This window comes from Capricornis sumatraensis, chromosome 14 (assembly GCF_032405125.1).
Source record: "Capricornis sumatraensis isolate serow.1 chromosome 14, serow.2, whole genome shotgun sequence".
Classification (NCBI taxonomy): domain Eukaryota; kingdom Metazoa; phylum Chordata; class Mammalia; order Artiodactyla; family Bovidae; genus Capricornis; species Capricornis sumatraensis.
The window spans coordinates 67,683,878-67,710,786 of NC_091082.1; the positions used below are offsets into that span (position 1 = coordinate 67,683,878).

A 26,909-nucleotide genomic window follows, 5' to 3' on the forward strand; every position below is an offset into this window, starting at 1 on the left:
CAGTCTTAATTTCTCATGCCAAAGGATGAAGAGAGGTGTGACATTCAACTGGGTTAATGCTGGGGTTGGTTCTGGAGTGTGTATTTGGAGTTCATCCTTATGGTCCTTTCTCCACACTTGAGATCTTCCAAAAACACTTTACAGTCTCTTGAGTCCTTTTTTCCAGGATTAGTCAAATTGGGGATTTTACTGCTTCCTGGGGAGCGGCAGCAAGGAACCCGGCATTCTGTTGAGCCAAAGTAGTATGCTCTGTTGGAGGGACTATGCTTTTAAGGTAGAATTAGAAGGAAGGACAAAAGCAGGAAGGATGTTTGGGCTTTTAAGTAAGAAGGTGGTAGTGCTTTTGATGATTCTTAAAGGAGGGAAGGAGAGAGAGAGACCTGCTTGGTAGAACCAGAATCAAGGAGGTGATTGAATTAGTGAAAAACAGGTTCCGCTGTATTTAAGTTCTTAACATATATAAAAGCAAGCATGACTTGTACCTAAGTAAGAGTTGCATTCTCATGGTTATGTCCAAATTAACCCAAAAAAATTGTCTGTAGAGAACCTACTGTTACAACCCAAGTACAATTCTGTTATGGAGGTTTACTTTCTTTTTTGCCCCAAACAGGCAAATCCTTTGCAGATTAACAAAGCAAACTGACAATAACGCCTTGCGTAAGAGTTAGGTTGCCTGTGATCCCTGCCATTCTGATTTCCAAAATGAATTTTCACTTTTGTCTTCGAGGTACTTAGTTGTTAAAGCTGTTGTTCCCGAGAGACTGGCGATCCTATTTGTGCCTTTCTTGGAGAAAAGCCAGCTCACTCCTACAGCTAATAGTTCACATCCTGCTGGTGGCTGGACCTGTCTAGTGATTTGGGCCACGCAGAAGGCTAGAAACACAGATTTTAAGCCTTCTGAGCCTTAAAATTAAGGTGGTTACCAGGAAGAGCCTTAAGATTTTGATTTATGTCATACCCTGTCTTGTTCTGAACCCCTGAGGTAGTGTTCTTCTGTCTTCTGTTAGCACTTTCAAATATCAGGTTGCTAAAACAGGCTTAGTTGTGTGTTCTGGCAAAGTGATTTTGACATGTAACCAGTTGCATTAAAATACAGGGCGAGGAGAGCTGGCCTGGTGGGTCCACTTGTGCGTCCTCAGAGCTGGAAGCTTCTCTCCTGCATTTTGTCTGGGGACTCTTCGGGTTTTGACTTCTGTGAAGCAAAGACTAATATTTAATTAAAGTGTGGTTGAACAAATTTACTGCCAGCCACTGGAGACCAATTTTAGGTAACCACCCTTTCAAAAATGGTTTAGAATTTGTGCTCTAATTTTCTCAAATTGAAAGTCCACTGAGTACCCAGTAACTACTTGAAAGTAACATGAAATTAGGATACTTTTGTACTTAGTTTGTACATTCGGAGATGTACACAGAATAGGCTTATTTTTTAAAAGCTTTTGGATTTAAGACATATCAGACATATCAAAACACTGAACTGATGTTAACAGGAAGGCGCACTGATTTCAGTTTTAAAGTCATGTACTGTGTGCATCCAGGGAAGTACACATTTGAGCTTGAGAATGCCTTGGATGGTGCTCACCTCAAAGCATCAGGGAGCCAGTAAGAAGGTAGTCAGTGCTGCTTTGGTTGATAAATGTTAGTGGAACTAATTCTTTCAAACACATGATATTGTTCTTTGGTATGCCCCAGTGGAATGAGTAAGAACTGTTCTCAAACTGGGGAACTTTATTCATAATGCTGAAGGCAGAAGATTCTGTTGAGGAAAAATGCAGGAGGGAAGGCTGCTTTGAAAACGTCTCATTCTTTTTTCCAAACACTGCTTCATTCTCCTTCCCTATTTTAATATCTTAAAAGGTGTTCAGATGTATAGTGGTTAAAGTTAGAATTGTGCTAAGAGAGTGGTGTGAACTGATGCTTAGAATATAAATTTATGTTCTAAGTCAGTAATGGATTAAGCTGAGAAAAGTGTGTTTAGGTAAATCTCGGAGAAAACCAACCATAAGCTCTTAGTTCTAAAATTCATAAACACTATGTTCTGATTAAAAAAAGAGGTAGATATTGTTTTTTAAAGTTTTGTAACACTGTCCTTTTTATGGTTTATCTTTTAGAATTGAGGGTTGTTATAATCAGGTCATTGGAAGGGTTTTTGGTTAGTCTTTAAGTTGGGTATGCCTAGTTAACATCTAAAGATAAACATGGATACATTTCAATATTCTAAAACTAAGAAAATCAGAACTGAGTAGCATTTCTGCACTCCTCCTGCTTTTTAAATATATTTATTCCAGAGTTTGGGGGAATATGGGTATAGAGGTTTCATCCTAAAATTGTTCTTTAATATGAAGGTGTATTATTAGTTTGGGGTAAATAATTTTCTGTGCAAAACAAATTAATAGACAGGATCTGACTTGCTCAGAGTATTGCTTAATAATATATTAATAAGGCATTTCTCTGTATTTGCTCTCAGGATTAATATGTCAAATGAAATGTAATAAGGAAATGGGAGAATTCAGGTACATCCATTGTATACTGTTTGGGGCAAAATGAATCCTCTACATGGCAAAATTTCAGTGTCACCTGAAAGCCACATGTTCTTCCAAAGAAATCCATCTTTTCTTTGTTTTTCTTTTTTTTAAAAAAGAGGCTTTTGGCCTTCCCCTCCTATCCAGCATGTTCCTTCACCCTCTCTTCTCCAGATATTCTCATTTGACCAGTCCATGACCGCACCTCAAATGATGGTAAACAGAAGCTGTCATTTTGTGAGCTTGGGCTTCAGGAAACATGAGTCAAGGTATATGTATGTATATAGTCATATATGTATTCTAACAAGAAAATATTTATTTTCACACAGGGAAACACTGACTTATGTTGCTGAAGAACCTGAAGCTAGTGAAAGGTTCTCAGTCTCTGAGCGTGAACCTAAGTGACAGAAAGACCAACCATTCAGGAAACACCTACTGTGCTAGCCAGGGCCGGTGCCCAAGGCAGATAGACCCGCTTCATAAGACTGCTGTACAGCAGGGGAGGGCCAGTTTTCCTCCCTTCCACTCCTTGAGTCTGGGTTGAAAAGGTGGGGGCTGGATACTGTACTGCCACAGGTTTTTAAGGAACTAAGGTGTTACTCAAAAATACAAAATGTTTAGGGGGGGAATCTGGGAATAATTTACCGGGAAGTAATTTATTTGCTTAAGAGAGAGGTGTTAAGAACCACGACCCTCGGTTCTGATCTGCCAAGGATTTCCTCTCAGAGCTCTTGCACAAATAGAGGTTGTGCTTTGTAAGACATCAAACAAGACAGATATGCACCTAAATTTCTAATGTGTTCTATGGGTTTCAATTCTGAAAAAAAAGACAATGAATAAAGATTTTAATAAGTACCAACGTATCATTTCCTCTTATTATCGCCCCACCCCACCTGCTGGTTCAGGGTATTTCTATTGTTTTCAATTCAGATTTCCATTTTTGTTAGGGGACAGAAGATTACATCTGCATCTGCATAGACTTCCACAGGGGTTGTTTCACAGAATCAACGAGAGATAAGACCTTTACACTTCTCATTACACTTTACTTCTTCTCTTTACACATCTCAGTCTTCAGAAGTTGCCTGTTAGGTTGTGACAGAACCAAGATTTTCAGTAGGATAACTCTTAGGTGCTTTTTGTTTAATACTTAACTCCATTCTTGCAGCTTCTTCAAAGAATTATGAATCCCGAAGGACTTGTCAGCACATTACCATAGAGGCCTGGAAGACAAGACCAGGTCCTGATAGTGATTTTGGGGACACCAGACTTCTAAATTTTTCAATGGAAATGCGACATCTTAAACCTCAACCAGACAACTGAGTCGAGTTCTCAAGATTTTGACTTGATCTGTAGCATTTTTGTTTGTGCCAGTTTTAGTCACTTGTGCTTGAATACAAAAGGGAGGCTGAAGCCTAGAACATGTTCCTTACTGACTCACCTTATACGATCCTTTTCTAGGTGAGATTTCAGACTTAGTTTTCTTCTCAAGCATTCCAGAAAGACCAGTATGGAAGCCTAAAGGCAGCTGGGAGTAGCGAAGGAGTGGTTCTATTAATATGGGCTTATTTTTACCCAGTGTATTTCTTAAAAAAATGATTTTTAGCAGCTCTCATTTTATAAAATAGAGAAGTATGGTCATAACCACTGATTTAGCATGGGTGAGTTTTGTAAGATAAGCTGCTTTGTAAGTCCCAGGAATTAAGAGAATAAAGTTAACAGTTGTAAAGATTGTTTTCAAGGCAGATACTGCTGTTGATGGCCTGCAGCAGCTGGGGAGGTTGTCTATTGCAAAGCTAGGTTCCATCCAGATGACCTCGTAAAGGTGCTATGTGCCCTTTTGCTCTTTGAAAGTGTTTGCTAAAATGCATATTCTGATTGAGTAGGTTTGGGCCTGAGTTTGCATTTCTAACAAGCTTCAGGGCAGTACCAAAGCCAGTGGTTCTTGGGCTATTCTAGAGGAGGATTGAGTTTGCTTGCTAAGGAAACACAGCTGCCTGTAGTTTTCACAAGAGCCACTAGATGTCTCCATCATCCATGAGATCTTGCTCCTAGCTTTACAACCAGGAGTCTCCAAGCCCTGAGAATGAAATAGCAAATTTACTGAAAATAGAGGCTTACCCATGCACTGGTGTTTGGATTCATTGTTTCTGCCTGAGACTGACTTTGGTTGAAAAAAAACGTTGAGTCTTTTAGGAGAAAGATGTCTTGAAATCAAATTGTCCAAGAACTTCCAAGAGACCTGCTTTATTTATACTGTGAAATGAAATCTCAAATATTATCAGTTAACCCTCCATGAAAGTTAACAGTAGAGAATTATTTCCACAGTCTTAAAACTTGAATTTTTTTTTTTTTTTTTAAGAAACCAGGGTAAATACTAGTCATTTTATCAGCATGAATTCACCAGTTTCTTCCAGGAAAAGATGGCCCTTAGGTCAGTAGCTTCAATAACTCAGGTGATCTTTGAAAAAAATGCAGTAAGCACTTGGGAAATTCAGCAAGCTTGTTACATGCTCACGTTACGGAGAAGAGAGGCCCAGAGGTCTTCTGCCAGCGGTGTCTTGAAAAGCTGTTCAGTCACAAGCATTTCAAAGTTGCAAATTTAAGCCCAGAAAGTGCATTCAGTACTCAGCCTAGCTTGTTTTCAACAGGCTATTACATTGACATGAGACCTCGTGGTTTTTCCATGACTCGGGGAGTTTCCCAAATCGAAATATCTCCAGTCTGGAGCCCATTAGCTTCCCCAGCTGCGGAAACCTGCTGACTGCTTGCTGCACTGTTTTATTTCCCTCTGTAGCGAAGCCAGGCCCAGGGCTGTCTTCCCCTGGCTAACTCAAGCTCCCGGTGAGACGGTTGCCCGGTTTCATTTAACAGGTTGGCAGGAAGTTGATCTGCAGACACAGGACAGGGCACCAGTGGGAGCCCGTATTTCGTAGCCCTCAGGCGGGCCACCGGAGCCGAACGAAAGTAACTGGGTGATTGACAGTGGCCATTTCAAGGCCTGACTTCAACTCCTTTGCAACCACGATCACCCAGAATAGACTGCTGCCTGGCAGCGAGGCCCCAGTCGGCTGGGCGGCGCCTGCAAGTGGCCTCGGGTTGCAGTCTCAAGAACCACTCGGTTTCGGTTCCGGGCGGAACCGGTCTCTTCCCTGGGTCACCTGGGAGACGAGCTCGGCCCGCCTGCAGTTCCCATGGCAACGCCAATCCCCGGCCAATCCGGGCCTCGGAAGTACGGGCGCCCGCCCTCAGGCCGGGACCCTGAAAGGGCCGGGAAGGCCCAGCGGTGGAGGGACCTGCTGCCGGCCTGGTCATGCGCGGGGGCACAGAGCGTCTGCTCTGGCTCCTGCTTCTGTCGCTGCTGCTGCCGCCCCCGAGTGCGTGGGGACACGGCGGCCAGGCAAGGCCGAGGGAGGGAACCGAGGAGGCAGGCTCGGCCGGGGCTTGGCTGGCCTTCAAGGGCCTGCGGGAACGACTGAGGGCGGCCGGCGCGCTCTCCAGACGCTACTGGGCTCTCTTCAGCTGCCGCGTGTGGCCTGAGGGCTGTGGGAAGGATGAGGAGGCGTCGGCGCGGCCCCCGGGTAAGACCCTCGGGCTCGGGAGGGCGGGAGCGGGCGGGAGGGATGCGCGAGGCCCGCTGGGATCCGGCCGCGGCGTTCAGAGCCTCGCGCCTGTCCCGGGCCGTCGCGATCACCAGGCTTTAGGCCGAGCTAAGAGCAGGACAGCCTCTTCGGAACCAGGAACCCTCATCACTGCCGCTGGCGCTGCGTCCTTATGCAGACGAGCGGTCCTGGCTGCACTCCCCGCCCGTTCCTGGCTCCTCCAGACACGGCTTACACTTCCCTGCTGTCTCCGAACCTGCCCTGCCATTATTCCAAGGAGCTGCTCTTGCCCACATTCTTGATGACTTTGAGGAAAATCCCCAGTCGGGCACTCCCCCCAAGTACCTTGTCGTCCTCCTCAGCTGCTTACAGAAGCTGAAGCTGGGCTACGAGTCCCCCAGACCTGAGTTCTGATTTATTCTCTGTCACTGATAAATTGTGAGGCAGGGTCGTCAAATCAATGTCCTGGCCCTGGTGGTCTCAGACTCCTTGCAGTGGATGTCGTTAACTCTAGGTTCTGTAGTGATGATCCTGCAGTAGTGCTAGAAACATCTTTCATTTAAATTAAAAGTTCTTTTTGGGGGGGTGGAGAGGAGAGCAGGGCCTCCAGACGTGAGGGATCTTAGTTCCCCAACCAGGGATCCAACCTATGCTTCCTGCATTGGAAGTACAGAGTCTTAACCACTGGACTACCAGGGAAGTCCCTAAATCAAAAATTCTAAATTCCAGTGAATGGTTTTTGTTTTGGTTTTCCCAGTGCTCAGTATATTCAAATTGACATCTGACAGAAGAATGGAGCCTGGCTGGCTACTGTCCATGGGGTTACAACTTAGCGTCTGAACAGCAGCAAAAGAATTGAGACACTTGGGGTTGGCCGTGATCAGATGATTCTGCAATCCAGAGCAAGTAGGAAGCATGGCAATCACGTTACTGTTCGTCTCCCTCGGAGACTGCAAACTCCTTGCAGGCAGGGCCTGGGTAACTTACACTTTGGCACAAAATAAGATTTATTGTTGAGTAAATTGAGCTTTTGCTGCAACTAGAGCTGCATCTATAGCAAGGCCATCTACGTCCTCATACTAGAGATGCCCACCTGAGCCCATTCCCAGGTGCAGTGAGAGGAAGGCCCAGGGCAGAGCGGTGGGGAGTGGTTCTGGAGAGAGGACGGGAGAACCACTCTGGTGGTTTGAAGGGAGGCCGTGTTCAGCCCAGCCTGGGCTCCATTCCTGTCTCACAGCTCCTCCTTTTCCAGGCTGGAGCTTTGCCCTGCTGGGCCAGCAGTACCTGGATATCTTGAGCACGTGGTCCTGCAGCTTCTGGGACTGCTGCGACAGAGGGGACTGCAGGATCATTAACAACTTCACAGGTTAGACCTCACGTGGCCCTCAGGGCCAGGAATCTTGGGGAGGGGGGCAGGAATTCAGGAGAATGCCAAGGCGTAGGGCCCCAACCTCAGTCTGCCCATAGCCGGCAGCATGGTAGAGACCCTCCCTGTCTCCACCATGCCTCCCATACCCTGCACCCTCATGGCTGAAAGAAAGGCCTTGGCAGAGGGCTTTGGCCACATTAGCTGCTTCAGTAGGTGTTGGCTGAATTGAATTGAAATGAATAAAATAAGGGGGTCTCCATAAAATATTTAGGGGGTCCGGAAACTTCCAGGCAGGAGCAACTTCATGGTAGTGGGGGGCTGGGTTCCTCCTCCAGACAGGACTCTGCAACCCTGCTAGGGGGGTGTCTTCAGAACCTTCAGAAAGGGTGAAATCAATGTGGATTTCTCAAACTCTTCAGAAAATAGCACTGAATCTCTTCTACTGCAAGGTCTGCCCAGTGGCTTCCTGTCGTGAAGTCCCCAGACAGGATGGCTCCCACCTCAGAGATGGTCAGTGGTGCTCACTCTCAGCCATCCCCAAGCCTGGGGGGGATGCATCTGTGTGCCCCTGCTCAGCGTGGCCTCTTCCCCATCCCTAGGCCTCGAGGCGGACCTGCGCGTGCGCCTGCACGGCCAGCACCTGGCCCAGGAGCTGGTCCTGACGGCGGTGAGGGGCTACTTAGAGATGCCCCGGCCGGACAAGGCCCTGGCTCTGTCGTTCCATGGCTGGTCTGGCACAGGCAAGAACTTCGTGGCGCGGATGCTGGCAGAAAACCTGTACCAGGACGGGCTGAGGAGCGACTGTGTCAAGGTGTTCATCTCCACGTTGCACTTCCCTCACCCCAAGAATGTGGACCTGTACGAGGTGAGGCCGGCCGTGCTGGGGAGCTTGGGTGAGGGCTTGGGCCCGACGGAGGCCTGGGCAGCCGAGACACAGGCCTGGGTGCTAGGAGAGAGGCTGAAGCCAGCCCTGGGTGTGGGGGTTGGAGGATAGCAGGGCGGGAGGGACGATGCTATTACCCTCAGAGACAGCTACTCAACAGGTGAGGCCCAAGAGGGCCTGAGCTTAACCAGAGAATCCATATGTTCAGTTTGTAAACTGGAGTGGAAGTGCCTCAGGAAGTATGAAACAAAGCAAGCAAAAGCTTTATCGTAATCACCCCACATGGTGTACTTCCTTCAAGCTGTTCCCCTGTGCTCTTTAATGTCTTTATAATTTATATTGGACAGAAAGTTGCATGTTCCACAATTTTTTTTAAAAGAGGCTTCTCATAAGTGGTTTTTCCACAGCTTCCCAAAAGTACTCATTTCGTGCCAACAGGTGGACTCATCACATACAAAGAGTTTCTGCTGCTCTGCTATATTGGGTTTTGTTCATTCAGACATGTTAGTCATGCAATGACCAAACCCCCCTGCAGCCTGCCAGAGGTGACTGTGTCTGGCTTTGGCTTTCAGTTTCAGTATTTGGAGTGTGTTGACCTGGGAAGATTACATAACTTTGAGGTCAGATTGCCATGGCAGTTTCAGTGTGGCCTGGCAGGGCAGGCTGCGGGTCAGGACCCCCAAGAAAGAGCTAGCTGGCTTTGCAGTAAAACACCTGTAACTCTCAGCCTCCCCACTGTGGAAATTGACATGTTTACACTCTCACACCCACACACTGGGGAGATGGGGCTGAAGTCAAAAACCAGGAAGGCTAGAGATAGATGGAGATTGTGGGCTCTACTCAAACACCTCTCCCTTGGGGAGGGAGGTGGGAGGGATGTTCAAGTGGGCGGGGACGTGGGTAAACCTCTGGCTAATTCATGTTTGGTAGAAACCAACACAATACTGTAAATCAATTATCCTTCAATGAAAAATTAATTAATTTTTTTTAAAAAACACCTCCCCCTGGGGTAGGAGCTGGCCCTGTTCTCCTGGGGAACTCTGCAGAGCAGCTTCGTTTCAGTCCAGGACTTACTATCCTGCCTGGGGTGGGGAATCCCAGTTTTGAGTTGGGTCTCTTGGGCACCAGGCTGGGCTGAGATCTCAGGGAAGAAGCTGGTGGGTGCTCTGCTCCTGGGAGTTCAAGACAGGGCTGCCTCTGGGCACCCGAGCCTGTCTCTACCTGTCATCCCTGTGTGACAGCCTGACTGCTACCCATGGGGGGGATGAGTCAGCAGTTAGTTCTGGGATGGAACCTCATCCTGGAGGGCGGAAGCAGGGCTGGGGCCATTTGCCAAGGCCCTTTCCCCAGGCTGGCTCCACTAGTTGGGTTTTCAGTCTCAGGGTGCAGGAGAATCACCTGGGAGGCTTGTTAAAGGAGGACGGCCTAGCTCCATCCCCAGAGGTTTAGACTGGTGGTTTTGTGGTGGAAACCAGCTCCAGGTGATCCACTGTAGACACCCTGGGAAAACCTCACTAGGGCTCTCAGGGTCGGGAGGTGCCTCCCACTGCTTCCCAGCAGCTCCCCGTATTCTGTGCAGGAGGAGCTGACGGACAAGATCAGGAAGACGCAGGAGCACTGTCGCCAGACCCTGTTCATTCTAGACGAGGCTGAGAAGCTGCACCCAGGACTGCTGGAGGCCCTCAGGCCACACCTGGAACGCCAGGCCCCCAGCAACCGCAGAGCCGAGTCCAAGAGAACCATCTTTCTTTTTCTCAGGTAAGGCCTGAGAAACAAAAGTCAGAAGGACTGGGTGAGGGGAGGAAGAACCCTGTCCGGGCAGTGTGTGTGCGCCAAGCTTGGGAGCTGAGGGGGGTGGGGTGGGGTTCATGCTCTCCTAGGCTGCCTACCCTTTTCCGCAAAGGAAACCAACACAAACTCCAGGAGAGAAAACAGAAGCCCAGCTGCTTGGGTGGCAGCAAGGGTGGGGAGCCTTAGGTCTCCTGCCCTGATTCAACCAAACACTTCTGAAGGACTCTGACCCCACCCCCACCACCAGCACAGGCCAACTAACTCCTGGGACCAGCCTGGGAAAGACCCAGCCATCCCTTATCTGGCCTCCTCCCTGGTTCTCAGGATCGGGAAGCTCCCTTAGACTCCCCAGTTAGTACATGGCCTCCTGAGGGAGGGATACTGGGAGTCCCCTCTTAGATGGACATTAAGTGGTTTTTTTAAATTGAGGTATGATTGACATATTAGTTTCAGGTGTATAATTAATTTGCTATTTGTTTATATTGTGAGCTGATCACAATAAGTTTAGTTAACATCTGTCACCATCGGTTCAGTTCAGTCGCTCAGTCATGTCTGACTCTGCGACCCCGTGAATTGCAGCATGCCAGGTCACCATACATAGTTATAAAACCTTTTTGATCCTGTGATGAGAACTTTCAAGGTGTACTCTTCTCAGCACCTTCCAAATATGCAATGCAGTATTATTTACTAAAGCCACCATGCTGTACATTACATCCCCATGAGTTACTAGTTGAAGTTTGTACAGTATTCATCTTATTTTTTCTCTCTTTCTGACCTATTTCATGCAGCATAATACCTTCAGGATCCACCCATGTTGTTGCAAAGAGCAAGATTTCCTTCTTTTTAATGGCTGAATAATATTCCATTATATATGCATTTTTTTTCCCTTTTCCATTCATCTATTGATAGACACACTTCATTTCTTATCTTGGCCATTGTAAATAACGCTACAGTGAACATGGGGGTACAAATATCTCCTTGAGTGTTTTCATTCTCTTCAGATAAATATCTAGAAGTAGAATTGCTGGATCATGTGGTAGTCCTAGTTCCTAGTTTTAATTTCTTGAGGAACCTCTGTACTGTTTTGCATAGTGGCTGCACCAGTTTACACTCCCACCAGTGATACACAGAGGTTCCCTTTTCTCCACAGCCTTAGCAACACTGGTTACTTCTGATCTCTTTGATGATAGGCATTCTCCCACGTATGAGGTGGTATCTCATTGTAGTTTCGATTTGCATTTCCCTCGTGATCACTGATGTTGAGTACCTTTTCATGTCTCTGTTGACCACCTGTATGTCTTCTTTGGGAAGATGTCTATTCAGAGCTTTGTTCATATTTTCATTAGATTATTTTTTGCTGCTAAGTTGTATGAGGTCTTTATAGATTTTGAATACTAACCCCTTATCAGGTATATGATTTGCAAGTATTTTCTCCCATTTGGTAGGTTTCCTTTTTGTTTTGTTGATGGGTTCCTTTGCTATGCAGAAGCTTTTGGTTTGATGTAATCCACTTGTTTATTTTTGTTTTTGTTGCCTTTGCTTTTAGTGTGAAATCCAAAAACATAATTGCCAAAACCACTGTCAAGGAAATTACCACGGATGCTTTCTTCTAGGAGTTTTATGGTTTCAGGTCTTAAGTTCAAGTCTTTAATCCATTTTTTTCTTCATTTTATTTTATATTAGAGTATAATTGATTAACAATGTTGTGTTAGTTTCAGGTGTTCAGCAAAGTAATTCAGTTATACATATATCCTTTGTCAAATTCTTTTCCCATTTAGGCTATTACAGAGTATTGAGCATAGTACCCTGTGTTATACAATAAGTCCTTGTTGGTTATCTATTTTCAATATAGTAGTGTGTACATGTAAATCTCAAACATCTAATTTATTCTGCCCCTCCCCCACCTTTCCCCTTTAGTAACCTTTAGTTTGTTTTCTAAGTCTGTGAGTCTGTTTCTGTTTTGTAATAAGTTTATTTGTATCATTTTTTAATTCCACATATAAGCAATATCATCTGATATTTGTCTTCATCTGACTAATCTCCAGATCCATCCAAGTTGCTGCAAATGGCATTATTTCATTATGTAATGGATGAGTAATATTCCATTGTATACATGTATCAGTCTTTATCCATTCTTCTGTCAATGGACATTTAGGTACGTGGATTTATTTCTGGGGTTACTGTCAGATCTAGTCCCTTAAATCTATTTCTTACTTCCACTGTATAATCATAAGGGATTTGATTTAGGTCATACCTGAATGGTCTAGTGGTTTTCCCTACTTTCTTCAATTTAAGTTTGAATTTGGCAATAAGGAGTTCATGATCTGAGCCACAGTCAGCTCCTGGTCTTGTTTTTGTTGACTGTATAGAGCTTCTCCATCTTTGGCTGCAAAGAATATAATCAGTCTGATTTGATATTGACCATCTGGTAATGTCCATGTGTAGAGTCTTCTCTTGTGTTGTGAGAAGAAGGTGTTTGCTATGACCAGTGCATTCTCTTGGCAAAACTCTATTAGCCTCTGCCCTGCTTCATTCTGTACTCCAATGCCAAATTTGCCTGTTATTCCAGGTGTTTCTTGACTTCCTGCTTTTGCATTCCAGTCCCCTATAATGAAAAAGTCATCTTTTTAGGGTGTTAGTTCTAGAAGGTCTTGTAGGTCTTCATAGAACCATTTTAGGAATTTGGGTGCATGTATGTTTATAGTTATGATCTTCATAGATCTGTCATTCATCTTTACATAGTATCTTTCTTTGCTCTAGTAACAGTCTTTATTTTAAAGTCTATTTTGTCTGATATGAGTATTACTACTCCAGCTTTCTTTTGATTTACATTTGCATGGTATACCTTTTTCTATACCCTCATTTTCAGTCTGTATGCTTCCCCAGATGTGAATGTGTCTCTTGTAGACAGCATATATATGAGTCTTGTTCTGTATTCAGTCTGTCTCTCGGTTGAAGCATTTAATCCATTCACGTTTAATTTGGTTATTGATACATATGTTCTTAGATTTTGTTAATTGTATTGGGTTTGTTTTGTAGGTCTTTTTTTCTTCCTTTCTTCTTTTGTTCTCTTCTCTTGTGATTTGGTGACTAACTTTAGTGTTGTGCTTGGATTTCTTTTTCCTTCCCTGTGTATCTATTGTAGATTTTCAGTTTGTGGTTACTGTGAGGTTTTGGTATATTTACAAACAAGAGTGTTTTAAGTGTTCCTGGTCTTTTAGCTTTTATATGCATTTCCAATATCCTGCATTTGTACTCACCTCTTCCCATGATTGATGGTTTTGGTATCATATATTTGTGTGTGGGTGATTTCCTACCTTTATTGCATGTTTGCCTTTACCAATGAGCTTTTTCCATTTGTAATTTTCTTGTTTCTGGTTGTCACCTTTTCTTTTCTGCTAGAGAAGTTCCTTTAGTATTAGTTGCAAAGCTAGTCTGGTGGACTGAATTCTTAGCTTTTGCTTGTCCGTAAAGCTTTCGATTTCTCCATTGAATTTGAATGAGCGGCTTGTTGGGTAGAGTATTCTTGGTTGTAGGTTCTTCCCTTTCATACTTTAAATATATTGTTTCACTCCTTTCTGGCCTGCAGAATTTCTGCTGAGAAATGAGCTGATAACCTTATGGGAATTTCCTTGTATGTTGTTACTTTTCTCTTCTTGCTTTTAATATTTTTCATTGTCTTTAATTTTTGTCTGATTATTGTGTTTCTCAGCATGTTCCTCCTTGGGTTTATCCTGCCTGGGACTCTGCACTTCCTGGAATTGGGTGACTGTTTCCTTTCCTCTCTTAGAGAAGCTTTCAGCTATTAATATTCTCTCTCCAAATATTTTCTCAGGTCCTTTCTCTTCCTCTTATCCTTCTGGGTCCCCTATAATGCGAATGTTGCTGCATTTAATATTGTCCCAGAGGTCTCTTAGACTGTCCTCTTTTCATTCCTTTTTCTGATGTTTGATGGCAGTGATTTCCACCATCCCGTCTTACAGCTCACTTATGTGTTCTTCTCCCTCAGTTATTCTGCTATTGATTCCTTCTAGTGTATTTTTATTTCAGTAATTGTATTGTTCATCAGTTTGTTTATCCTTTTTTAAACTTTTATTCATTTTTCTTAAGCTGCACTAGGTCTTTGTAGCTGTGCACAGGCTTTCTTTAGTTGCAGTGAGCAGGGGCGACTCTTCATTGCAGTGCACAGGCTGCTCACTGCAGTGGCTTCTCCTGTTGCATAGCAAGGGCTCTAGATGCATGGGCTTCAGTAGCTGTGGCAAGTGGGATCTTCCTGGACCAGGGATCAAGCCTATGTTCCCTCTATTGGCAGTGAATTCCCAGCCACGGGAGCGCTGGGCAAGTGCTGTTTATTCTTTACTTCTTCCAGGGCTTTGCTAAGCATGTCACGTGTCTTCTAGGTCTGTGACCCCATGCTCTTTCTAGTGATTCTTTTTCTTGGATCATCCTTACTGTCATTCCTCTGAATTCTTTTCCAGGTAGGCTGCCTCTCTTCACGTCACTTAGTTGTTGTTCAGGGGTTTTAATCACGTTTCTTCATCTGGGACACATTCCTCTGTCATCTCATCTTGCCTAACTTTCTGTGATTGCAGTTTCCATCCACAGACTGCAGGGTTGTAATTCTTGCTTCTGCTGTCTGCCCCCTGGTGGATGAGGCTAATAGGCTTGTGTACGTTTGAGGCTTGTGCCCTACTCTTGGAGGTCACACACAAGGTTTCATGTGCACCGGGACCCAAGGAAAAAAGCAGGGACTTCATAAAAGCCTGGGCAAGGCATATCAGCTGATATTGGAGGGCCTCCTGCAGAGGCAGAGGGTGGCTGGGGCTCATTGCAGGGACAAACACCATTGCAGTGGTAGTTCTGGGGAGTATTCATTGGTGTGAGCCCTGCTGGAAGCTGCCATTTTCTCACCAAGACCTGGCTCCACCCAACTGGCTGTAGGCTCCAATGCTGGGACATCTCAGGCTGATAGGGTGGGAACACTGCCCCACGCGTCAGCAGACAGACTTCCTAAAGTCTTCCTGAGCATAGAGCTACCTGCTAAACACCTTGACACTTTCACATGGCCCTGCCCACCAGAGGGATAAGACCCAGCTTCTGTTTCCCTCATTAACATTTAACATTGAAGTTGCTCAGTTGGGTCCGACTCTTTGCGACCCCATGCACTGTAGCCTACCAGGCTCCTCCATCCATGGAATTTTCCAGGCAAGAATACTGGAGTGGGTTGCCAATTCCTGTGCCCAAATGCCACTGGCATTAAAGACAGATTATCTCGTGTCTCCTTGTCCCCGGGCTAGGGAGCCTGACCTGAGGCTCAGAACTTTCCTGTGGGAGAACTTCAGTGATATAATTATTTTCCAATTTGTGGGTCACCCATTCAGCCAGTATGAGATTTGATTTTATCACAGTTTTGCTCCTCGGACCATCTCATCGTGCCTTCATCTTTGGATGTAGGATACCTTTTTTGGTAGGTTCCAGCATTTTTCATCAATGGTTGTTCAGCAATTAGTTGTCATAAGTGAGCTCATGTCCTTCTACTCTACCATCTTATCTCCATCTTTAATCCATTTTGAGTTAATTTTTGTGTATGGTATAAGACAGTGGTCCAATTTCATTCTTTTGCATGTGGTTTCCTAATAAATTTATTGAAGAGACTGCATATTCTTAGCTCCTCTTTTGTAAATTAACCATATATGCATGGGTTTATTTCTAGGCTCTCCACTCTATTCCATTTATCTATGTGTCTGTTTATATGCCAGTACCATACTGCTTTGATTGCTAAAGCTCTGTAATATAGTTGGAAATGTAGTTCACGTGCTGGGAGTCCCCTCTTCAGTTCAGTTGCTCAGTCGTGTCCGACTTTGTGACCCCATGAATTGCAGCACACCAGGCCACCCTGTCCATCACCAACTCCCAGAGTTTACCCAAATTCATGTCCATCGAGTCGGTGATGCATCCTCTGTCGTCCCCTTCTCCTCTTGCCTCCAATCCCTCCCAGCATCAGGGTCTTTTCCAATGAGTCAACTCTTCGCATGAGGTGGCCAAAGTATTGGAGTTTCAGCTTCAGTCCTTCCAATGAACACCCAGGACTGATCTCCTTTAGGATGGACTGGTTGGATCTCCTTGCTGTCCAAGGGACTCTTAGAAGGGTGTTAAGTTTTCAAGTCAGCATATTAGTTGAAATTTAAGTACAAACTACCCTTAAAAATTCCCAAAGTATAAACAGTTGGAGGATAGTTGCCCATGAAGTCCAACATGGCCAATTCTTTCTCCAGCCATGGAAAGTCTGTTTCTTCACTGATCATGAGAGGAAGTCACTGGCCTGGAATTCAGGGTATAATGTCGATGAAAAGCTTTCCAGCTCCTGTGTTGAGATTTGCAACCTTACAATGTAGGACTGATCACTTTATAAACACTGCACTCCATTTCCTGTTTTGCTCTACTGTGTGCCACAGGTTCTGGAAATGGCTTTGCAGAAAGTGAATTTTGAAATCAAGTGTCCAGCTGTATCTTTTTATGGCAGCTCCAACAGAAAGTCCTCCCCAAGTTCTAGTAGCAGTCAAGTTTGGGTCCCTCTTGGCCCAACTTGAATGCATCACAAGCAGCTTCTTTTTTAACAATTATTTTTAATTGAAGGATGATTGCTTTACAGTATTATGTTGGTTTTTACCAAACATCAACATGAATCAGCCATAGGTTGACCCGTGTCCCCTCCCACTTGAACATCCCTTCACCTCCCTCCCCATCCCACCCCTCTACGTTGTTACCGAGCCCTGGTTTGAGTTCCCTCAGTCATACAGTAAATTCCCATTGGTAATCTATTTTAGATATGGTAATGTATGTTTCCATGTTACCCTCTCCATACATCCTACCCTCTCCTTCCTCCCCTGCCAGCCACGTCCATACGTCTGTTCTGTCTCCATTGCTGCTCTTCAGATAGGTTCATCAGCACCCTCTCTCTAGATTCCGTATATATGCATTAGCATATATTTGTTTTTCTGACTTACTCCACTCTTTATAATAAGCTTTATGTTCATCCACCTCATTAGGACTGACTCAAATGTGTTCTTTTTATGAACAAGTAATAACTCCAGGAGTAGGTGATGGACAGGGAGGCCTGGTGTGCTGCGATTCATGGGGTCACAAAGAGTCAGACACGACTGAGCAACTGAACTGAATATCCCATTGTATATATGTTCCACATTTCTTTATCCCTTTATCTGTCGATGGACATCTAAGGTGCTTCCATGTCCTAGTTGTAAATAGAGCTGCAATGAACATTGGGGTACATGTCTTTTTCAATTTTGGTTTCCTCTGGGTATAAGCCTAGTAGTGGGATTGCTGGGTTCTATGATCATTTTAATTCTAGTTCTTTAAGGCATCTCCACACTGTTCTCCCTAGTGGCTGTACTAGTTTGCATTTCTACCAACAGTTTAAGAGGGTTGGTTCCCTTTTCTCCACACCCTCTCCAGCATTTATTTTTTGTAGACTTTTGGATAGCAGCTATTCTGACCAGCGTGAGATGGTACCTCACTGTGGTTTTGATTTGCATTTCTCTGATAATGAGTGATGTTGAACATCTTTTCATGTGTTTGTTAGCCATCTGTATATCTTCTTTGGAGAAATGTCTGTTTAGGTCTTTTGCCAACTTTTTGATTGGGTTGTTTGTTTTTCTGGCATTGAGTTGTATGTGCTGCTTGTATATTTTGGAAATTAATCCTTTGTCAGTTGTTTCATTTGCTATTATTTTCTCACATTCTGAGGGTTGTCTTTTCACCTTGTTTATAGTTTCCTTTGCTGCACAAAGCTTTTAAGTTTAATTCGGTCCCACTTGTTTATTTCCATTACTCTAGGAGGTAGGTCGTAGATCTTGCTGTGATTTGTGTCATAGTGTTTCTGATCTTACATTTAGATCTTTAATCCACTTTGAGTTTATCTTTGTGTATGGTGTTAGGCAATGTTCTACTTTCTTTTATGCACAGCTGTCCAGTTTTCCCAGAAGCACTTATTGAAGAGACTATCTTTGCCCCATTGTATATTCTTGCCTCCTTTGTAAAAAGAAGGTATCCATAGGTGCATGGGTTTGGGCTTTCTATCTTGTTTCATTGGTCTATTGGAACATATGAATTGTGAGATTTTTTTGTTCTAGTTCTGTAAAAAACGCCATTGGTAATATGATAGGGATTGCATTTAATCTGTAGATTACATTTGGTAGTATAGTCACTTTCACAGTATTGATTCTTCCAACCCAAGAACATGGACTCTCTCCATCTGTTTATGTCACATTTGATTTCTTTCATCAGTGTCTTAGTTTTGTCTCCTTAGGTAGGTTTATTCCTGGTATTTTATTCTTTTTGTTGCAGTGGTAAAGGGGATTGATTCCTTAGTTTCTCTGATTTTTCATTGTTAGTATATAGGAATGCAAGTGATTTCTGTGTATTGATTTTGTATCATTGATTAGCTCTAGTAACTTTCTGATGGTATCTTTAGGGTCTTCTATGTACAGTATCGGGCTTCCCTGGTGGCTCAGATGGTAAAGCATCTGCCTGCAATGCGGGAGACCTGGGTTGGGAAGACATGTCGTCTGCAAACAATGAGTTTTAGTTCTTTTCCAATCTGGATTCCTTTTGTTTTTCTTCTCTGGTTGCCATAGCTAGGAACTTCCAAAACTATGTTGAATAATAGTGCTGAGAGTAGGCCCCCTTGTCCCTGAGCTTATAGGGAATGCTTTCAGTTTCTCACCATTGAGAATAATGTTTGCTGTGGGTTTATCATATATAGTCTTTATTAAGTTGAGGGAGGTACTTTCTATGCCCATTTTTTGAAGGTTTTTTATCATAAACAGGTATCTAATTTTGTCAAAAGCTCGTTCTGCATCTATTGATATTATCATATGGTTTTTATCTTTCAGTGTTAGTATATCACACTGACTTGTATATATTGAAGAATCCTTGCATCCCTGGGATACACCTGACTTGATCATGGTTTTTGATCTTTTGAATGTGTTGAATTGTGTTTGCTAGAATTTTATGGGGATTTTTGCATATGTTATCAGTGATACTGGCCTGTAATTTTTTTTTGTGTGTTGTCTTTGTTTGGTTTTGGTATCCGGGTGATGGTGGCCCCATAGAATGAGTTGGAAAGTGTTCCTTCCTGTGCAATTTTTTGAAAGAGTTTTAGAAGGATAGGCATTAGCTCTTGTCTAAATATTTGCCAGAATTCACCTATGAAGCCATCTGGCCCTGGGCTTTTGCTTTGGCGGAAATTTTTGATCACAGCTTCTATTTCAGTGCCACAAGCACCATCTTGCATTCAGTGGAAGCCAAACCACTCCTCCCTGCCATCACCCTCCCCCCGCAGGCCAGTACATGTTCACTTGGGGATTTTCCCCAGCTTTAGGGGACCCCTCTGGTGACTCAGCTGATAAAGAATCTGCCTGCAGTGCGGGATCCCTGGGTTGGGAAGATCCCCTGGAGAAAGGGCCAGCTACCCACTCCATTATTCTGGCCTGGAGAATTCCATGGACTGTATAGTCCATGGGGTCACAGAGAGTCAGACACAACTGAGCAACTTTCACTTTGAAGAGAATTAAGGGGTCTGGTTTTCCCTCAAGGCTTGGCAAGTATGAAGGAGTGAGCTGGGATTTTGGTCTGTAACATTGGTCTGTTACTAACATTGAAAGATAAAAACCATATGATAATTATTCCAATAGATATAAGTAAGGCTGACAGGACCTGCAGTGCATTGTGAAGGAGGGCACAGGAGCCTCCAAGGTTATTTTAAGAGGAAAGCAGGGAAAGATTTTCTGCTGTGGTTTGAGTGGTTCAGAATGAGGAGGCAAGGACAGTAAATTCTTTGAATTAGCTCTCCTCCTCAGCTGTGTATTACCCCCTTTTGAGGCAGCCTGGAAGTATGGATCTCTTCCTGTTGTGAATTAGGTGGGGGCTCCAAAATGCAGGGTCAGATAAGGAGTCATCTTGGGTCCCCAAGGCTTCTCCCCCCAAGCCCTGACAGGGGTGGGGACCCAGAACCACCGCTGCAGGAGGTTCTTCCTTCAGAATGGAAGGAAGCCTGGAGCCCGGCCGCCTCGGGTGCCCTTTCCTGTTGCAGGGATCCTTTGCCGTTGTGCGTGGCTTCTTCCCCCTCCGCTGCCTGGTTCCTTCCTCCTCCTCAGCTGAGCCCACTCCTGCCTCCTAGCAATGGCCGTGGCCAACCTTTCCCCAACTTAGCCCAAGGTGCCCAGACACTGGCTTTTCCACCAGTTCTCGGCATAGAAAAACTCACCCTCACTGGTGGCAGGATTTCCTAATGTGACCCAGGTGACCCTGCTATCTCTAGGCAGATGTTGTAATATTTTAGTCATTGACCTGCCAGCACTGCCCTTGTCTAACCCACCGCCTGCCCTTCCCCCCATTACCCCGGCCTCTGTGCCCTGTCCAAGGCCAGAGGGTCCTAATGAGCAGACAGATGGCAGAGCATGGGCAGGGTCTGGGGAGAAGCTGCCCCCCACCGGGCCTACTCTGGCAGGGGATGCAGAGACCCTGCTGGCCCTGGAGGAGCCTCTGAGCCCCTTGGGGAGGAGGACGCACAGTGGTGACAGGAGGCGAGGACATGGCCTCCAGTTCCATTGACTCTGATGTGGGCCCAGCCTCTGAGAGCCCGTGGTGCCCAACAGGCGTGGGTGGACTGTCTGGAGCCTGAGGGCCAGCCAGACTGACCCTGGGGCTCAGCACCTCGCTGCCCCAGGCGCCCTCAAAGCAGCACCTCTAGACCCCATCGGGTGTTCTGGTGATGGGCAGGGGAAGACTGTGTCTCTGGATTTGATTTCTACAGTGACCTTACCTATGTGGTGAGGACTCTTACATTTGAAAGGAAAGCACTGATGATGTAAACAAATCACTGGTGGAAGGCTGGCGGTTTAACCCTGAAACAAATCCTGAGCGTGCTGTTTGAGGTGCTAGTGGCTTTGCTGGCCCCCTGCAACGTGGTGGCGTCTGAATGTAGAAAGGAGGTGGCAGTCGAAGCAGGGAGTGTAGTGGGGAGTGTGGGTGCAGCTAGTCACCCTAACCCTCAGAACCAGTCTGGCCTCTGGGCCTGAGGGAATCAGGGCCCCTGGCTGGGTACCAGAAAACTAACATTGACTATTTTTGCCCATTTCTACCAAGTATAGAGGCTCTGGGAATGGCGTCACAGGGCTGGGTGGGCACACGGACCTCTGAAGATCAGAGCCACAGTCCTCCCACTGAAGCTATAAAGTGAAGAGAGTTAATTCCTGCTCTCTTTGGGCTGTTGCCAGGAGAAGAATGGATAGAAAGGGCTTTAAAAATTAGAAGAACTATACAAGTGTAAACTGTTCATGGAATCAAAGGCCTTGTACCCCAGCACACAGGAAGTACTCATGGAAATGTCTGTTGACTGACCATCGAATCTAAGGTGACCTAAGGAGGGCTTCTTAAATCATCTGCTTCAGGTCTGTCCTTTTACAGATTAGGAAATGAAGGCTTGGGGAGATGATGCTCGAGTCGAGTTTGTGGCTCTTCTTTAGGGAAGACTTAGCAGTCCAGGCTGGGGTTGGCGAGCACGGTTCTGGAGAATCCTTTTGAGTCCCGTCCTCTGTGGTCTTAGGACTGGTAAGACCACAGGCTCTCCCCTCCCAGAGCCAGGGCAGAGGGCACATCACTAGGGGGGCCTTCCATCCCTCGTCCCTTCAGAACTTCCAGTCCACAGGTGACCTGGGAGGATGTGCAAGGGAACTGAAGCACTGCGAGGGCAAGCTCTGTTAAAAAGTATAATGTTGGGCTTGGGTTGGAATAGAAAAGCGGCTCCGGTTATGTACTGGTGGGTGAGATAAAGCCAGAAACATGGAGGGAGAAGAGAGACGCTTGGCTGTGGGACTAGAGGAGAAAAGTCAGAAGGGAGGTGGAGATCTCAGACGTCAGGTCAGGTGGCCCTCTGGGTGCAAATGGGGACGCCACTGGAGTCTGTGCCCCTGGCGCTGAGTGAATCCTGGTCCTCTCCCCTTCACCCTGGATGCCTGCCCTGCAGCCTGCGCACGTGTAGACCTGCCTTTACCTCCCGTGAGTTATGCAGGATGGGCAGGTCTCGCCTCAGCTGACGTAGTTGTGGTCTGGCGTGTACAAAGATGACCTGCCCAGGAGGCCTTCCTACGGGAAGAGGAGGACCGCAGCTTCAGGAAGTAGAGGAGAGTCGACGTAAGCAGCTTTCCTACCTGCAGAGGTCAGAGGAAGTCTGGCTGAGCAGGAGACAAGGGGTGGGGATTCCCCTCATCCGTGCCAGGCCCTCCAGCTGGGGGCCCCTGGCCTCGGGAGTAAAATGGAGCTGTAAGGGGCACACTGGCCCCTACAGGAAGGAAGACTGCATCCCTTGGCAGGAAAGGATGCCTGCCCCAGGAGTTGTCCTCCTTGTCTATCGTGGAGGCAGGCAGGCAAGCAGAGAACCACCCAGCTCCTCCTCTGTGTCCCAAACCCAAGCCCCCAGGACACACTCAAACGCTGAATGAGCAGACAGATGAGCTAACGTACCTGAGTGTCAGCCACTCAAGAGTTTGATGAGGACAGAATGGAAATATTGGCTCTTTGCTCTTTCCCTTGCCTCCCTGCTTCCGTCACTCATACTCCCTCACTGTACTGGGCTGGAGGGAAAAGCAGGGCAGAGCTCGGTTTGTGTAAGGAGCTAGCAGAAGGCCTGGGAGGGGACCTGAGTACTGTGAAGCAGACAGGAGGACGCCAGGAGCGGAGAGCATGACCTGCCGCCAGCTCCTGGCTTCACGTCCTCCTTCCCAGCTTCCCCTCTCTAAGATTTCCTCTACCCCTCATCACTCTTAACTCATTCCTCTTTCCTGTGTTTTAGACCCACAATTCCAGTGAAATTACACAACACTCAAGGGCACAACATTCAACCATGTGCAAATCCAAGCTGGCGTCTCCACTCTTCTCTTAAAGCGCACTTCCGCCGAGCAGGCTGCGGGCCACTCCAGGCAGACACTTGTTTCTCTTTGGTGACCTCCTCTGTCTTACTTCTCACGTCCATCAGTTACAGGGTCCTCTCAGTTGTGCCTCCTACACTAACTTTAAACCCTTCTCCATTGCCTTTATCATCTCTAAACATGCACTATGGCACAAAGCTCCCTGACTAGCTTTCTCTTCAATGCAACCACTGTGGGCCCAGGAACAATCTTATCAGAAAGTAAAGCCGATCAGACCACCTTGTCACCCTGTACCCTTCAACGGCTCTCTGTGGCCTATAAGCTAAAATCCACGTGACTGGCTGACAAAGGCGTCATGCCAGCCTCAGCCTGCCTTCCATGCCTCTGCTCCACACGCCTCTCCAAGCAGCTTGCAGCTCCTGACCCCCACAAGCCCTCTGACCATCCATGCCTGGACGTGTGCCCTTCCTGCCTCACGTCTGATGAGCACTGCGGGGTCTGTGTGTGCCCAGAACCCTCCTCTGCCCTCTGAAGTCTTATTCCCAGGCCCCAGCTGCCCTGGAATCATACACATGGGCCTCTCCTTCCATACAGAAGTCAAGGGAAAGACCGACATCCTACCATCTTTGTGCACTCTGCATATAGGACAGTCTCAGTGTTGGTCAAAAGAGAGCAAGGCAGGGAAAATGGATGACCAAGCAGGACACTGCCTTTTCTGTACAGACTTGTGTTGTGACAAGATTTCCTGGAGGACGGGAGGCCCAGGCCCCTCAACCTCCTTTCTTCCAGTCACCAACGGTTCCAGTGGTCAGACTGTGCATTTGGAAGCCAAATATGAAAATAATGAAATCTAAGACATGAGACCATTGAAACTCCTTGAAGAGAACATAAGCAAAACGTTTTCCAACATAAATTGTGGCAATATATTCTTGGATCAGTCTCCCAAAGCAAAAGAAATAAAAGCAAAAATAAACAAATGGGACCTAATCAAAATTAAAAGCTTTTGCACAGCAAAGGAACCCATCAACAAAATGAAAAGACAACCTGCTACAGAAAAGAAGAAAACAGTTTGTAAACAATGTAACAAGGAATTAATTTCCAAAATATATGAACAGTTCATACAACTCAATAACTACCCCCCCCCACCCGCCGAAAACTGGCATGTGTGCATGCTCAGTTGTGTCCAACTCTTTGTGACCCCATGGACTGTAGCCCACCAGGCTCCTCTGTCCATGGGATTTCCCAGGCAAGAATACTAGAGCGGGTTGCCAAGTCCTCCTCCAGGGGATCTTCCAGACCTAGGGACCAAATCTGCATCTCCTGCATTCCAGTGGAGTTCTTTGTCACTGAGCCTCCTGGAAAGCCCCCCGAAATGGGCAGAATACCTAAACTGACCTTCCTCCAAAGACATACAGATGGCCACAAACACATGAAAAGATGCTCAACATCACTAATTATTCAGTTCAGTTCAGTTCAGCCCAGTCGCTCAGTGGTGTCCGACTCTTTGCGATCCCATCCAAATCAAAACCACAATGAGATATCACCTCATATTGGTCAGAATGGCTAGCATTAAAAAGTCTACAAATAACAAATGCTGGAGAGGGTATGGAAAAAACGAACCTTCCTATATACTGTTGGTAGGAATGTAAATTGGTGCAGTCAACTATGGAAAAGTCTGGAGGTTCCTTATAAAATTAAAAATAGAGCTACCATCTGATCCAGCAGTCCCACTCCTAGGCACACAGCCAGAAATTATGAAAACTGTTTCAAAAAGATACATACACCCCAGTGCTCACAGCAGCAGTCTTTACAAAAGCCAAGATATGGAAATGACCCAAATGCCCATCAACAGATGATTGTTTTAAGAAGATGTGAGGAACACACACACACACAATGGCACATTACTGACCCATAATGAAGAAACATTGCCATTTGCAGGATGGACCTAGAGAAGACCACGCTAAGTGAAGTCAGTCAGAGAAAGACAAATATCCTATCACTTATATGTGGAATCTATAAGAATTATTCTATGTACAAAACAAACAGATCCATAGATGCAGAAAACAAAGATGTGGTTACCAAAGGGAAAACAGGAGGTAGGGAATAAATATTAGGAGTATAGGATTTACAGATACACACTAGTATAAATAAAACAGTTAAGCAACAAGGATTTACTGTATAACACAACAGTCGGTATTCAATATCTTATAATAACCAAAATGGACAATCTGAAAAAAAAAAAAAATATATATATATATATATATAACTGAATCACTTTGTTATTCAGTGATTAGTTTGAATCACTTAGTTTCACCTGAAACTAACCCAACATTATTTATCAACTCCAATTTTTAAAAAACCCACCAACAGAATCTATTAACAGGACTTGTCTCTTTCAGTAACCTTGGGGGCAATATCATCAACGAGGTGGTCCTGAACCTGCTTAAGGCTGGGCAGTCCCGGGAAGAAGTCAGGATGGAACACTTGGAGTCCCGCCTCCACGCTGAGATTGTGGCATCCACAGGTAAGTGATTGCCAGCCTTGCAGAACATAAGCCTCTGGTGAGAGGGGAGGTAGAGAAAAACGTGTACGTGCTGGAAGTTGTGCTCATGAGACAAGACAGGGTACTCAGGACCACAGAGGCGCCATATAATATTCTTGTTGTCAGCTTGATGTAGGCATGAGAAAAGTCCTATTCTGAAAACTATTCCTTAAAAAGGGAATAGTTGGCCTTGGCCATACAGACCCCTTGAAAAAGAAAAGTCTCACTATGTGAGTCTCAGTGGCTCACCCTCCAGTTGTAGGCAGGGCCGCTGCACCTCTGCCTTCTGCCATCAGATGAAACCACAGCCTGGAAGGCACACGCAATCTCTCCCTCTCACACGCCTAGTTCCTCTCGGCCCTCTCTCCCTGAAGGGAGACACAGTTGCATAGTTCTTGACACAGACTTAAGACAGCCTTCCCGGAGTTGCCCTTAGGGTGGGGGAACACCTCGACTCCAGCTGGGCTCAGCCCCAGATCAGAACTCATGTAACCCTGCTCTTGATTTCAGACAGTGGCTTTGGGCACAGCCGTCTCGTGAAGGAAAACCTGATTGACCTCTTCATCCCCTTCCTGCCACTGGAGTTCCGTCACGTGAGGCTGTGCGCACGCGACGCTTTCCTGAGCCAGGACCTCCTGTATACAGAAGAGGCCCTCGATGAAATTGCTAGGATGATGGTGTACGTCCCCAAGGAGGAACAGCTCTTCTCATCTCAGGGATGCAAATCTATTTCCCAGAGAATTAGCTACGTCCTGCCTGAGGGCTAGATGAAAACTTCCCGAAGCTGCCTTCCTTCCTCTAATGGACCCTGGGCTGTCGTGGCAGCACACTGTCCAGGACATAAGGGGTTGGAAGGGCAGGCTAGCAACCGGCAGTCACGAGCACACAAGCGGTGTGTAGAGGGGAGGCCTTAGATCAGAGATAGAGCCAATGCTTAAGATCACGTGGTGCCTTAAAGAGCCACATTCCGAAATGTGAGCCAGCTGGTTGGGGGAGGTCATGCGGGAGACATCCCAAGGATTTATTAGCATCGGCCTGCAGATGCCTGGCCTTGGTGTTGGGGCTGAGGCTGCAGTATGCTCGGTGACAGAGAAGGGGAAGACTAACTTCTGCTTACCAGTGGCAGGGGCTGACCTCATGTTTGCAGGCTGGTGGGTGAGCTTTCAAGTTGTTATTCCCAGAGGAAGGCTGAGCAGCTTCTATCTGTGAGCTCAGGCCAAAGCTCAGAATAAAGGACACAGGGGAAGTTTTTTTTTTTT

General features: G+C 45.9%; 1 protein-coding gene across 1 annotated transcript; it reads left to right on the plus strand.

Moving 5' to 3' along the window:
- Window positions 1-5,804: 5,804 nt before the first annotated feature.
- Window positions 5,805-26,909, plus strand: TOR3A (torsin family 3 member A). The gene is made up of 6 exons (XM_068986286.1): window positions 5,805-6,097; window positions 7,371-7,484; window positions 8,087-8,352; window positions 9,950-10,128; window positions 25,508-25,632; window positions 26,161-26,909. Exons 1-6 carry the CDS (start codon window positions 5,830-5,832, stop codon window positions 26,415-26,417), a joined length of 1,209 nt encoding a protein of 402 aa, XP_068842387.1. The 5' UTR covers window positions 5,805-5,829; the 3' UTR covers window positions 26,418-26,909.